Here is a 16,645-nt window from a genome sequence, read left to right on the forward strand (position 1 = left end):
GAAATTATGTATTAATATTACGCATTATTCAATCATTGATAATTTGATATTACCAAATTAATTTATTTCTAACAATGAATGAAGAAAAAAAAATCAAAGTAAATGTAATGAGAATTAACTGAGCACATTTTTTTCTTATATCAATGATAAATTCAAATTCACAATACCAAATGGTTAAGCAAATATTGAAAATTAGCGGTATACATTTTAAACTTCCTCTTCAGAAATTTAAATTTCTTAAAAAACTTTAACTTTTCTTAATATGATTTAATACTGAGACTGGTAAATCATTCATTAAAATGCATTAAACAACTTTAATAGCTGAACAGAGAAGTACAAAGTTAATTTTGCGATTAAATTTACAAATTCTCATTAAATATTATCACATTTACCGTGATGATTGCAATTGAGGATATGAAATTTGAACTCAAAAGTATTTATCATAATTTAATATTTTAGGTATTAAAAAATTTAACTACAAATCCAACTACAAAAATCTAACAATCATTTTGGCACAGTAATTATAGTTTTCAAAAAAGATTGTCAATGAGTAAAATGATGGCTTCTTATTACTGTATTACTGTGGTATTGCTGATACTATCATTAAACTGTCACGCAGAGAATGCAACAAATTTGTTCGATATAAGGAATGAATGTAATACGGTAGAAAAATACGTGGCAGTCATACTGTTTTCACTACTTTTGCTATACGGTATTGCCAGTAATCTACTGTTAATGGTGGTATACTGTATTCATAATAATATTTACAGTCGTACGTTCATTCATATAACATATCAAATTATTGTTTGTAGCTTCTTGAATTTTATCCCACAAATGACCGTTGTTTTAGGTGGAATATTATGGAACAAAAATTTTGACAGTAAGTATTTTTCCCTCATTTGTCATCACTTTTATTATTTATTTATTTACTTATTTGTTTATTTATTTATTAATCGTATTATTAATTGTTGTTGTATTATTTTGATATTATTATTATTATTATTAACAGAGAAAGGACATATAATTTAAATTAGCAAATAATAATTTGAGTTATATATTATACATAAATAAAACAAATTATTTAAGCAGATATGTCAATAAGAATTCACAGAATATTCGCTGCTATGGATACGTTTACGTTTTTCGCCACGTTGCATTTTACATTTCTGTTAGCGATTAATCGTCTTGTGGTTATATGCTTTCCGAAATTTAATGCTTTTTTCGAATCAATAAAGTTTTATTTTCTTATCAGCTTCTTATGGTTATTAAGTTTCGGTATAATTCATTAATTTCTTTGTGTAGATCAAAAAAAAAAAAAAGTGATCAATTCTAAAAGACTATGCTAAATTTAATTTTTAGATAAATCTCTCAATGTGAATCATTACACCATCTTCAATATTTTAGTTTAATCGTTAAAAAATCATCATCTGATGGTTACAACTTAGTTAAAACTATCAAAATTTGATTACTTCATTTTACTAATTCATCATAATCTCATCGGTAGATCTATATCCTTAGCTTTGTTCAATTATTTAATTTCATTATTTACAATATACTTAAACTTCTCAGATAACATTTTAGCAATATCACTAACAGAATTTCATTGTTGCATTAAAACATTTCATGTGTCAAATTTGCATTGGTCCATTAATTGTACGAAACGAATGTCAGAAGTTGGAGTTGCATTTTTGAAGTTTGTTTCCTTTTTTTTTTTTCTGTATTGGAAGTTTTATTATTCGAAAGAGGAGAATATTATTTAATTGTATTATTTAAGAGGAGAATATTATTTAATTTAAAAATTAAAAAAAAAAAAACATTTTCGTTCATCTAAAATATATTTGTCAAATTTTATTTACTGAAAAATTGGCATAATTAAATGGTTACTTTTTTTTTTTCAAAATTCGTCATGCATGGGCGCTTGCATTACCTGTGATGATGTTTGCAATGCATGTTTTAATGTTCTGCAGCGTACGTCGCTTGCTAAAAAGTGCTTTGAAGTTAAATAAAACATACGGTAAGATTGCATTATTGTTTTTTTACTTTCAATAATTTAAAAAATAAATAAATAAAAATAATAAAATACATTAATTTCATGTACAAATATTGTTTAAAGTTTTTAAAACGTTCTTTTTTTTTTTTGAAAACTTTCAAAAGTTATATAATTCTTTATAGGTTTTTTCTAATTTCATATTTCATCCAATCCTTAAATAATACTAATCAAATTTAATCTTTTTAAATTAAAGAATATTTGAAGGATGTAAAGCAAAGAGTGCAATAAGAAATGATAAATATGAGCGATCGATGTTAATTCAAGCTGCCACAGTTTGCGGTGTAATGGAAATTGAAATTATTTGTTTCTATTTTCTGTTAAAATTTGCAGTGAATTTAATTGGCAAAAAAGCTGAAATTCCTGTGAATATTTTTATTAATTGTTATGTTATTTTTAATAATGCTGTATTGCCAACTGTTAATTTAATTTTTGTGAAACGATTTCGTAGTATCATTAGATATATCATTAGAAAATTATCATTTAAAAAGATTAAGATAAAGAGAATTAAAACTGTGATACCAATTAATCACTTTTGATTGATAATTCATCCATTTGTAATTAAGTACAATTATATTTAGTTTTTTGTATAATTCCAAACTTGAAATTGACTGTCCTAAGTTATTTAATTAATATTAAAATCGTAAAAATTTCTACATCTTTAGAGGAATGTTTGATTATTTCACTTTTATTTCATTTTTTTTTTTTAATGAATTGGAATTTATGTAATTTCGTTTCTATTAGCTATTATCAAGAATTGAAATACAGAAGAATCATTTGATCAAAATGTTTAATATACTTCAATGGATGAGTAAATGATTTTAAGATCAATCAATTTGAAATAATTTCTAATTTGAAATGATTTGGAGAAAGCAATAACAAACTTTTTTATTTCTTAAATGCTAAATTATTAACTGTCAGCAATATAAAAAATAAACAGAAAAACATATAATGTATGCATGATAAATAGATACGATAAAAATAAATAATAAATAAATAATAACATACCAAACAAATGATTTTAAAAAACTCAGTAATCTTACCAAACAAATAATTTCAAAAAAGCTCAATAATCTCTTTATCGTAAATAATAAAGTCTAACAATGAAGTAAAAAGCTTTAAAAAAAAAAAAGCAAAACTGATCAATAGACAATAGATCATACTAAAAATAACAAATTAATTAAATAAATAAATATAAACAGTTAGTTTAATTTCAGTTTTACTTTTTGCAAATTAATAAAATAAGCCTGAAATACCAACTAAAAATGTTAGAAGAAGTACAGCGATATCATTTTCTTTTGTCAGTAAGTAACCAAAAAATAAAATACTTTGATGAGATGTCAAAATAATCAAAATTTTTTTTTGCACTGCTCATTTCAGAGGTTAAAGATCATTCTGATAATTCTGATAAATTCATTCATTCAAATTACTTCTAATTATACGCTTTGTTGTAAACTTATGTTCACTATGTAGAAGATGGAAATCCATTGTATAAATTCATAATAATAAATTGGGCCTAAAAAGTTTTAGATTAAGTTATAATAAAATAAATTAATTAATTAATCCCATTTATTCCACTCAATCAGTAATTCACTTTCAATAAAACGGTAACACAGCAAGCATTGAGTAACAGTGATTAGTTATCATTTAACTGATAACTGATAGCTGATAATTTAATGTTTCATTTATTTTTCTGATTTTATTGTATAATTTTATTTGTAAAAAATTGTGTAAACACGATTTTATGCATTTTAAGATTTTCATTGATTGAATTTTTTTATCGTTTTTATATGATAACATATTAGTTTAGCATATGTTTCATATACATCAGAATTTCTACAATTCGACTATTTTTTCTTTCAATTTTTATTTTTTTGTTTCTACAATTTTTCTTTTCTGTTAATTTTAGGCAAAATCTCAGTGAATTAAATTTATTAGTTCGAAAGATATAAAAATAATAAAATAAAACTTAATTAATAATATCATATTTAGGCATCGATAAAAAAATTGCATAAAATGAACAAAATTATGATCAGTGATATGATATGTAGTTAATAGTTGATAGTACATTTATGTTTCTTATTTGTATTTAATTAAAATTTATTAATATCTGCATTAATTCATTATCTTATCATTATTTGATTGCATTAATTTTTTAATTTAATAAATCAAATTTTTTAATTTAATAAAATTGTATTGATGTTAGTGAGTAAAATGCGCTATTGTCATTAATTAGATTTTTCAGTGTTGAAAATTATTTGATCATAAAATTTTAAGACTTTTTGGATTTTATTATAAATCATTAAAGGTATCAAAATCATAGCACTGATCAATTTATGTGAATGATTGATTGATTGATTTTGCCCGTTTAAATCACTTTCATATCAATATGAAAGCCATTATCATTTGCCTTATCATCGAATAATATCGGTTTTATCAAGTTGATAAATTTTAAACTAATTTTTTCATTTAACAGAAAATAATTCGTTATAGAGTATTATAAGAACAAAATAAACTATACTGCGTTAAATTTGATTAATTAAAATATATTTTTCTTCTAAGAATTTTTTTTTTATTTTTAAAAAAATAATTTTATTTTAAATTAATCTTTAATTATACAATAATTCATTCATTCTGCAACATTATTCATTTTTTTCTAAATGATTAAACAATTGCATTGAATTTAATTCGTTGTATTTTATGTTTATTGAAATATGGAAATGTTGATAGAAGAAATGAATCAATTTTATGAATTTAATTATAAGTAAAATAAATTATGAAATTACCGCATCTAATAATAATTGTATTTAAGTATACAATTACGTTTTTTGAATAATTAAAAGCTTTTGGATTCTATTTAAGTAAATTTTTAAATCAATTTTACATCAGTTCAGGACGATATTCAATCTTTTTTTTTTTTCCGCATAGTCTTTTTCTATTAAATTTAAAAGATCGCAATTCTAGTGCTTAAACTTAGAATGTTTCAATTCATTTAAGATATTAATTTCTATCATAAAATATAAAATTTATTTTAAACGCTATCATTTGATTTCCATAAATAAATCCATGAATTACAAGTAATCCATTAATTAGAATATTGTTGACAAACATCTATTCATTAGTTAGAAATAATTAGGCCAATAGTAATAAAACTTATTTTTATTGGAGGCTTAAATTTCAACGTATACAACTTATGCTTTATTAAACAATTCATTTAATAATCAATATTAAGTAATGACATACTGCTAGATTTATTTTAACGAAAGTAATATATTACTTTAATGATAGTTTCTATTAGTGAGATTGATGGATTTGATGAGTTTGAATTGTCTAAACAAAACAATAACAGCAAATGTCGAGAACAAGCTCGAAACTCCACTAGAAATAATCTTTGTACCGAACAATCGAATTTAGCAAAGGGTCAAATTTAAATCAATGTATTTATATTTAAGCAAATCATGTTAATCATTTATTGTAAGTTTTATTGTAATTCAAATTCTTTAATGACTCATAGATGGTAATGTGTTAACAAATTCCCATGCTAATCTGTCATATTATCTAATGCACATCTTTCCAATCCTTTGTTTGTTATCTAATTCCGTTTACAAAAACTATCTTTCCCATAGCCTTCCTCCTAGCTTCCATTGTATCAATCGCTTTATCTCTCCACCCTCAAATCATGCTATATAAGGGCAATTACCACTCAACCGAAGCATTGTTCCAGAAGTCTCCCCGTTGCTTAGCTCATCCTCCTCACTAAATTGTCAAACTACTGATTGCTTGTTTGGTTTAATTACCCAAGATAAAGCACTCGACTCAATTGTGCAAGTAAACCAACCCAATTCAATCCATTCACAACACCAATCCAATCCAACATTCACAACAAATTTATGGTGCCACGAGCCGGGAACATGTCATCCATCATCATCAGAACCGCAGACCAAACAAAACGAAGATTGTGTGAAGTCCTCAACGAAATCAAGCGTCTGAACTTGGATTCGGTCGACCAAATGACAACAACCGACGAAACAATCCGTCTTCATCAGGAACGGAGAAGGATCACCCAAGAAAAAATCATGCATATCCAAATATACATAGAGGCGTTGGAATCGGTCAATACAGAGTGGAAACAATTCATCCAGCAGATTTCAGTCTCAACCAAAAGAAAAGAAGAAGAAGATCGATACCTTCAGATAAACGATGATGAATCAGGTATTACCAACTTAATTTTACAAGCAAAACAAACTGTAGTCATTTTAAAAATGTATCAAAATGATTCGGAGTTCATATTACAACGGTTAAATCAGTCTATGGTAAGGGAGGAAACAACTCAACCCAAGGAACCCACACAAGCGGGTAAATACCCTACAGTAAATCTCCCACAACTACCACTGCCCACATTCAGTGGGAATCCAAGACGCTGGAGGGAATTTTGGAATAGCTTTGATACAGCTATACATCAACAAGCAATTCCCGATATCCATAAACTAAACTATCTCATCGCATGTCTCAAAGGAGACGCCCTCCAAGCTATCAGAGGTTATGACATAACTCCGGAGAATTACAGTATCGTAAGAAATGTCCTCGTCGAAAAGTTTGGGCAGCCTTACGCCATCAAACGAGCCTTGTTCACCGAATTATACTCCATCAAAAAGAACGATAGAGAGTGGAAAGCAACGCTTGAGGCCATTGAGCGAACACTTCGACAATTGGAAGCCATCGGTGAGAATTTAGAGCAGTCCGGTATCGAAATAGCTGTGGAAGGGAAATTGCCAACCTGGATCCTAGAACAGGTTTACAGAAGAAAGAGGCAGGAATCGTGGTCTGTCACCAAACTCCGAAACTTCCTCACGGAGCTTGCATCTGTGAACGAAGAAGTAGTACAAAGCCAGTCCCTATGGTTTAAAGGGAATATGGAGAATCAATCTCCAATAAAAGGCAAGCCAAGACCACGACACAATCCCAATGAGACTTCAGCCTTAACAACCTCTGTTCCGGAGAAACCCATCATCAAAGCCCTATCAAGACCTTGTGCACTATGCAACAAGAATCACTGGGATGAAGAGTGCCAGATTTATCCCACTCTCAAACAAAGGCTGCAACGTCTGAAGAAACTAAACGCTTGCCTCAACTGCTTCAAGATCGGACATATGGCAGCCAGATGCAAAAACAAGAAACGGAATTGCTTCCACTGCAAGGGTCAACACAATTCCGCGCTGTGCCCTAACAAATTCAAGGAAATGCCCAATAAACCAGAGGATCCAGACTCCACTACCACGACAAATATAATAGTCGAAAAAGAGAAGAAACGTGACAAGCGCATCCTACTCTTATGCAAGCAGATAAATGTGTTCAACCCAACTAATCCAAATACTCAACAAAGGACTTTAGCCCTATTCGACGTTGGATCACAATTATCCTTTGTTTCAAAGAACTTAGCCAAACAACTAATGCTTAACGAAACAGATGAAGGGAAATTAAACATCGCTTCATTCGGCAAAAAGGACCCGAACACGCACCTAACCACCAGAATTGAAATAGGGATAAAAATCGGAAAGGACCGTACAGTGTTGCTCGAAGCGAACACCGTGGACTATTTAACAAACAAACTACAAGTAGTCAACTTAAGTGAAAGCGACATACGATCCCTCAAAGGAAGTCCAACAATTGATTTCCACAGTGAATGGAAGCAACCGGATATATTAATAGGAGCCAACCACTTCTTTCAATTCATCAATTTCGACAAAGCAGAGAATCTGCAATCGGGATTCACACTGCTCCACACTAAAGTGGGCCCGATCCTGGCTGGGTCTGGCTATACAAAGAAAATTTCTCCCAATTCACGAATGTCCTCACAAATAGTTTACGCCGCTAACACGATCAACGTTCCAGATTTAGATCAATTCTGGAAACTGGAACTAATAGGCATACAAGACAAACCCGAGATCAATGACGATGAAGAAGCCTTAAAACAATTTAAGCAAACGATTAGAAAATCCGATGGACGATACCAGGTCGCATGGCCATGGAAAGATACCAAATTAAGCGACAAATTAAGCGACAATTTCGAATTATGTCTCGGACGCTTACAGTCGTTAATCAAGCGACTTCACCGCAACCAACATCTACTTACCACATACAATGAAACAATCAATGAACAGTTAAGATCCAATGTCATCGAAAGGGTAAGTCATTTCACAAACCATCAAGGTATTATCCATTACTTGCCCCATCATGAAGTGGTAAAATCAGATAACACCACGACAAAGGTCAGAATAGTTTATGACGCTTCCGCTCACCTCAGAGGCAGGAAAAGCTTAAACGATGTCTTGTATCGAGGCCCTATCACCCTTCCCGATTTAGCTGGAATATTAATTCGACTAAGAACAATGAAAATCATCATAATAGCTGACGTCGAAAAGGCCTTCCTACAATTAGAGTTGCTGCCAACGGAACGGGACTGCACGCGCTTTCTATGGGTAAAAGATATTCAGAAACAGGTGGACAGAGATAATTTAATATGCTATCGATTCAAAAGGGTTCCCTTTGGAGTGATATCGTCACCCTTTTTATTATCAGCAACTCTCAATTATCATTTGGAACATTATGAGACTGAAACTGCACGTGAAATCAAGAAGAATCTCTACGTCGACAATATCATCTTATCAGCGAGCCATGAAAAGGAAGCCTTGAATAAATATGAAGAAACAAAATCAATTTTCAAGGATGCGTCAATGAACGTGCGAGAATTCCTCTCAAATGACCAGACATTCAATGAGCAACTACCCAAGTCGGACCGAGCACGAATGAGTCAAATAAAGAAAATATTAGGGATTAAGTGGAATCCACACAAGGATCATATCCAAATAACACTAAATCCATGGACCGAACAAACAACAACAAAAAGAACTATTCTACGGTTCATCGCCTCACAATACGACCCACTTGGATTCCTAGTACCACTGATAGTACCGTTCAAGATATTTCTCCAAGAACTCTGGAGAAAAAACATACATTGGGATCAACCCCTCGACAATCAATTGATTGAAACCTGGAACAATCTTGTGGTAGAATGCCCAACTCATATCAAGGAAATCCCGCGATTCACAATCGATTTATCACAACAAATTACCTTTCATGTTTTCACCGATGCATCTACAGTGGCATATGCTGCAGTAGTATACGCCCATCAAAATACGCATACGTCGTTACTCTTTGCTAAATCACGATTAGCACCTATTAAAGGAATGACGATACCAAACTAGAATTACTAGCTATTCTCATCGGTGTACGCGCAGCTCAGTTTGTCATCAAACAAATGGAATTAGAAAATCCAAAGGTAGTGGTATGGTCGGACTCTCGCTGTGCACTACATTGGATACAAAACAATTCTCGTCTCCTACCAAAATTTATACAGAATCGTGTGGAAGAAATACAAATGGCGAAATTCGCATATCGGTATATCCCAAGCGAACACAATCCAGCAGACATTGCTACCAGAGGAACCATTCCGACTCGTCTAATAAGTTACGAGCCTTGGTGGAGCGGGGCCCACATGGATCAATGGTAATGAACCGAATTGGCCTCATTGGGAATACGACGTTCCACAAGAAGAGGATAACGAAGAAGATAAGAATATAGATAAGAATATAGTAGCAACAACAACCATAGAAGAAATCATCAATACAAATCGAATCAATCTCCTGGAGGCAAAACGATTCAGTAAATGGACAAAGATGATAAGAACAACAGTAAGAGTACTAAAATTTCTCAAAAAATTATCTAAAGGAAAATTAACCTGGTTAAGCAGCGTATCAGAAAGGAATCCGATTATACCCGAGGATTACAATCTCGCTGCGGAACTACTAATAAAACAATCCCAATCGGAAGGTATAACAGCAGAAGAAGTGGAAAAGTACAATCTGCACTATGCAGACAGGTACTGGAGATTCCAAAGCAGACTACAATTGCCGAACGACAGGGAATACTCATCCCAAACAATATATCTCCCCAGACACAATCGAATAACAGAACTAATTATTCAACACCACCACGAAACGACGCATCATGGAGGTATCCCTCAAACTATTTCCAGAATAAGAAAGCTTTACTGGATTCCGAAAGGAAGGGCTGAAGTCAAGAAGGTGTTAAACCGCTGTATGAGTTGCAAACGCTGGAAAGCCAAGCCATTCAAATTGCCACCTATGCCAAATTATCCGCAAGAGCGGATCACTGAATCAAGAACGTTTGGACGAATTGGCCTCGACTATTTGGGGCCGATTACTGTGAAGATACAATTGGAAAAAGCAAAGCGATGGATCGCCTTGTTCACATGCTTCACCACCAGAGCGGTACATTTGGAAATGGTGGACGATCTATCAGCGGAAAGTTTCCTAACTGCATTAAGAAGATTTGTTGCGCGACGCGGCTATCCCGAACTCATTCTTTCGGACAATGCCACCCAATTTCAGGCAGTTTTTCAAGCCATAAAAACGCAAGAATCACAACTCTCTAATTTCCTTGCTGAGAAAGGAATCAAATGTAAGACTATAACACCGAGAGCACCATGGAGCGGTGGAATCTACGAAAGATTAATCGGCCTAACAAAAAGGAGTTTAAGAAGAGCTATCGGTAGACGACTGCTTAAGGAAGGGGAACTAATCACACTGATTATCGAAGTGGAAAGCATTCTTAATACTCGCCCCTTAACTTACGTAAATTTCGACGACTCAATTATTTTGCGACCAATAGACTTCATCATTCCCAATGCTTCTTTGTCTATACTGAATAGCAATAACGACAGAGAAGACGAATTCTCACCTTATAGTCTAACCACACAAGAAAGGTTACTTCAACACTGGTCGAATACCCTAGAAACATTGAAAACATTTTGGGAGATATGGAAAGACGAATACTTGAATAGCTTAAAGGATCGATACCAATTAGAACATAAATCTCCAAGAAATGTAGAAAAGAGACAGCCGATAGAAGGAGAAGTGGTACTGTTAGATGAGCCTCATGCACCACGTGGTACATGGAAACTAGCAAGGATAAAGAAATTAAACGTAGCCAATGATGGGTACGTCAGGAGCGCTCAGATCGAAACATCGTCAGGAAAACTTCTAAATCGACCTGTAAGCACGTTGTATCCACTTGAAGTTACTCCAGAAGAACAGTCTACTCCGGAGAACCCCGCGAACCCATCAGAGAGAGCAGAACCAATTATCCAAAACCGAAACACCACAACTAACACGAAGATTTCAAGTGAAAGTGGTGAGGAGCAACCTATTGCTCATCGAACACGGAGCCAGACAAATTTACAAAAAAGGGAGAAGTCAAATTTCGTTTTAACCAACTTACTGTTAACAGTAGCAATATCGATAATTCTACAAGCAGCAGAAACGAAGGAATGCAAATGGACATCAGGTGTTCCATTTAACATGCCTCAGAAATGGAATTGCAAAACAATTGAAACTCGTAACGCCACACCGATTCGAATTACAGTCTACACGCATGTTCATGTGAAAATACCTACCACCATCCCTTTACATTTAATTCAAACTTGTACTACCCATAATCAAGGTTTAGAAAGTGTTGAAGATCACAATGTTTTATCCTATAAACCCCAAATCTATCCATTAGAATACTTTTCGCTCTTCCCTCGGGAGTGTCGAGAACAAGCTCGAAACTCCACTAGAAATAATCTTTGTACCGAACAATCGAATTTAGCAAAGGGTCAAATTTAAATCAATGTATTTATATTTAAGCAAATCATGTTAATCATTTATTGTAAGTTTTATTGTAATTCAAATTCTTTAATGACTCATAGATGGTAATGTGTTAACAAATTCCCATGCTAATCTGTCATATTATCTAATGCACATCTTTCCAATCCTTTGTTTGTTATCTAATTCCGTTTACAAAAACTATCTTTCCCATAGCCTTCCTCCTAGCTTCCATTGTATCAATCGCTTTATCTCTCCACCCTCAAATCATGCTATATAAGGGCAATTACCACTCAACCGAAGGATTGTTCCAAAAGTCTCCCCGTTGCTTAGCTCATCCTCCTCACTAAATTGTCAAACTACTGATTGCTTGTTTGGTTTAATTACCCAAGATAAAGCACTCGACTCAATTGTGCAAGTGAACCAACCCAATTCAATCCATTCACAACACCAATCCAATCCAACATTCACAACAGCAAATGATAATCATTGTTAATGCAATGGCTTACATATTCTCCTTGTTTTTATTAGCAAATTAAATGAATAAATCACCTCTTTCGTTTGCTTATTTGATGTGTAAAATAATTTGTCTAACAATCACTAATTGAAATGATAGTTTTTCTTTTTCATAGCCTTGTTGAATAAATCTTTACTATATTAGTTAATTTAGGATAAGGTATACATGAACAATTGTTTATTATTTTAACAATATTATAAACTTAACTTTGATGACTGTGATCATGGTTATCCTGATATAACTTATCATATATTTCAAGAACTTTATCTGTTATCAACAAGCGTATGTATTTGATTATCAGATTTTTAGAGAGAAGACATACAAATATAGATATTAATCGTTGTACATACTATGCAAAAAAGATGATAAAACAACAAAAACATAACAAAGATATAATATAACATAATAACATAACACAAAACAAAATTCATTTTGAAATGATCTGATAAATATCACATATTCACCGTATGTATTAAACCGTCACATAATTAGCAACTTTATTCGCACTTTTTTTGCACTACAAATTTTGTTTGACACGAATAAATCTAATTACATAGAAATTCCTATAGAAAAAATAAAAGAGTTGCAAAGTTCTACTTTTTATCATTTTTTTTTATCCTTTCGTTTTTTACCCTTGCTGGATTTTTCACTCAATTTTTGCATCTGTTCAACAGCTTCAAATGACCCTCGCACCACACGTACATCATAGGTCTTAGCCATTTCACCCAGTGGTCCTTCCGGACTTGCGAAACTTTCCTTATTTATTGTTGGAGTAAGCTATAACAATTCAGATATAATCATCCAGAAAGAACAAAAGCGAACAAATGTATTTTTATGAGTTGTAGAAAAACTAATTCAGGAAAAAAAAAATAAGCAATAAGGAAACTTCCGTATTTTACCTCTTTTTCACTTTTTATTTCTCTGCTAGCATCATCCTTGTCAGTGCTAATTTCTTCCTGCTTGTTTTCTGATATTCTTATCAAATCACGTAGAATAATTTTGCAATCCATATTTTCTTCGGCGTACTGCTATAAAATCATACAAAAATCACTGAAGCAAAATCAGGAGAAATCCAATAGTATTTGAAAAAATGAAATAGAAATGTACACGTATGAAAAATAAAACAGAAATAATATATCGCTGATACCTGTAATACTTTCAGATCATCTGCATCCTTCATCTGACAATTCCAGATTTCATCAGGGAAAATTGCTTTGATTAGACGCACTAAATTTGCAGCATCCTCAATCCTAAAATAGAACTAAATTAATTAATCTAGCAATATGCTGGAGAAAAAAGCAATTAAAAAAAAAAAACTTTCTTTTTTTCAGCCGCATAATGATTTAGTAGAGGTGAAAACTTGTTATTTAATACGATGTAGAAAACGAAGGGTCCAAAATGTCTCGTCGAGTGTAGATTTGCAAATTTATTTTCATTTATTGTCCGATCAAATATCACGTGACAGAGCTAAAACTTGTAGAGATTTTCGTGAATTTTCTATGAAACAAATAAAAAAGCAAACATATGGTATGCAAAAACTTCGAGCATACTTTTGTTTAACTTATCTTCTACACTTTTTGCATTTAATTACATTTTACTAATATTAAAAAAAAAATTGAAAGCCTTGTAGAATGCAGTAATTTTCACTGTAAAATACTGAATTAAGAAAAAAAAATTAGAAGTAACTTATCAAATGGTGATAGCATCGATAATAGATCACATTTAATTAGATTTATGAAAACTGTGAAGACTATAAAAACTAACCTTGATGAAAACGGGGTCATTTGGTAAATAATAATGGCAAGCCCAATCAAGGACATATTCATGGTCATTCCTATCCAATGCCATCTAAATAAATTTTTCAACACTCTAGGAAATGTTTAGAACTGGTTTATGTCGTATAAAATTTCATCACTACTCCAAAAATTAATTGTCACTATAAACTGCGAACCTGTAAATATGGATCTTTGAATAGCGGTGGCTCATATATTGGTCGATAAGGGTGACCTTTGTAAACCCTTGTCATTCGGTCTCGTTCTTCTGGTGTTGCACTCCGTAATGTACCATCTGTTTCACGTACAACAACTGAGCGAACCTGTAATGTTATATGATGTTTTATATTGATGAAATTGATGCATGTTTACATCAAAATTGAATACAAAATGTAGAAATAAATGACATTATTTGAAAATAAAAAACACAAATGAATGACTTCACCTGAACTCCAAGACCAAACGAAAGATCTGTAAAGACATATTTACTATTATCAAAGCCCTTAATTTCCGGATCGTTGGCTAAAATAATTGGTGTACTACAACGTGGTTCTAATACTGGCACAAACTGCAGAAAATTCGTTCCTATTTCTTCCATACTTTTCACTGTCTGAAATAATTCTAGCATATTTAAGCTAAATTTTTTTATCAAATCAATTTGCAATATAAATAAAACGTTTATTTCATTTTATAATTTGTAGTAAATTCTATAACTAGTATTACTATTGGTACACAAATATAGATTGCAAATTTTATATGAAATAAATTAATATAATATCGGAAGATTGAACAATTTAATATAATGCTAGAAGATTTACACATTATAAAACTTCAAAATATGAAATGATACCTTCTCGTAAGCTTCATCCGTCATTAAAGCATAATGTGCACGCTGAGGTTTAGTAATTTGCCGATTTTTGAATAATTTCTCCCTAAGATTTAATCCCGTAAGACTTTTTAATAAACTCTGAATATCACTTCTTGTGAAGAGACGTTCTACATCAATGTTATTACCACCATCAGTTTGCTGCGTTTCAGCCACTGTTCTGCAAAACAAATTCAGCATGTCATCTTGAAGTAAAACAAAAATCACAGCAATGGATTTATATAAAATGAAAAAACGATGTTTGACAATTCAAATGCTTTTGAGCATGAAAATATAAGATATCGTAACAAACATTAGATCTGATTGCCTCTTTTGAGTTTTTCAAACATTTAACATTCACTCACATAATAATTTTCGTCTAAAGAAATTCTTCCATCTTAAAAAACAATTAAAATAAATGTAAAAGCTTCTATTTTCTATTCCCTAACTAGTATCATAAGCTCATTTAAAACAAATTGTGTGCTTCAACTTGCATATTTCTTTTATTTAACCTTAAGTTTCGTAGGTAGGACTACATTAACTCTGTAGTACAGTGAATTTACACCCAATAAACAATCTTATTTTTACATTATTATAATTATCATTAATATAATTTTACCCTGCACATTTGATCCAAGCAGAGTAGAAACTTCTTCGGACTGCCACATGATCACAATTCCTTGATCTCATTAATAATCTCCATAAATTTCTGGCTACAACCATATTTGAAACAGCGAAAAAAAAATAATCAATCAAATCTGAAACAAATTTGAAATAAAAATAAAAAAGAAAAAAGAACGATGAAAACCATCTCTGAAAGAAATTTTAACTAATTCATTAAAAAAATATGAGAAAAAAAATATACAAGAGAAAAACATTTTTAAATATTTTTAAAAAAATTAAAAAACAGAGGAAAAATTGAAAAAAAAAAATATAACAAAAAGAAACAACAAAAGATACTAAAACAGAATTCAACTTTTTCATGAATTCAATATGCTATAAAAGGAATCAGCATAATACTCACATTTTAATTATAATATTGAATCAAATTTAATGTAATAATCTAATATAAATTTAAAAAGTATACATATAGCTAAAAGAACTCAAACATACTACCTCATTATGGGAATAAAATTGGATGAAGCGGAAATTGCTAAATGCAAATGATAAACTTGAAATAATACGGTTTAATGGATGAGATATGCGAGGATCATTTCGCGACACACATCGTAGCACAATTTATAGCCTGGTGATAAAATGAGGTTGTTGTTGACATATGTATGCATAAAAGGATGGATGGGTTGCATGTAAGAGAGGCTGGGTGTAACTTTAGGGTTGTTTATGCATGTGGCACGTGTTTACGTTCTCATTCACGCTTTTGCGTGTCTTACGTTGGCCTTGTGTACAATGCGTGAAAAATTGATACCATAAAAGGAGTTCGTGTCATTATCATATTACTCGATTGATCTCATTAATTTTGGTTAAAGTGTAAAGCTACAATAAAAAAGTATTTTGTGCAGTCATGGTGATAGATGGAGAAGTGGACAATAATTTAATATTATGTATTACTTAGCTTTTAAGTATTTGATTCATGCTAACTGCTCATTATAGATTTCTGGATACTTAGTACTGGTATCTAAAATTTTTAGTTGTTATGATAGCCTTGTAATAAAGCTGTAAGATTATGAAATTCTAATCCTAAAACTATGGTAGTTTTAG

At 31.4% G+C, this 16,645-nt stretch overlaps 1 protein-coding gene across 1 annotated transcript; it reads right to left on the bottom strand.

Annotated features, from left to right (window-relative positions):
* Positions 1–12,892: 12,892 nt before the first annotated feature.
* On the bottom strand, positions 12,893–15,649 carry Bma-mrps-22 (conserved hypothetical protein,hypothetical protein; the record flags this gene model as incomplete). Its single annotated transcript, XM_001894141.1, has 9 exons — positions 12,893–13,066; positions 13,189–13,317; positions 13,437–13,539; positions 13,650–13,756; positions 14,054–14,137; positions 14,241–14,384; positions 14,507–14,671; positions 14,912–15,107; positions 15,546–15,649. 9 exons carry the CDS (start codon positions 15,647–15,649, stop codon positions 12,893–12,895), a joined length of 1,206 nt encoding a protein of 401 aa, XP_001894176.1.
* Positions 15,650–16,645: the final 996 nt, after the last annotated feature.

This window comes from Brugia malayi (genome assembly GCF_000002995.4).
Source record: "Brugia malayi strain FR3 genome assembly, contig: Bm_v4_Chr2_contig_001, whole genome shotgun sequence".
Classification (NCBI taxonomy): Eukaryota; Metazoa; Nematoda; class Chromadorea; order Rhabditida; family Onchocercidae; genus Brugia; species Brugia malayi.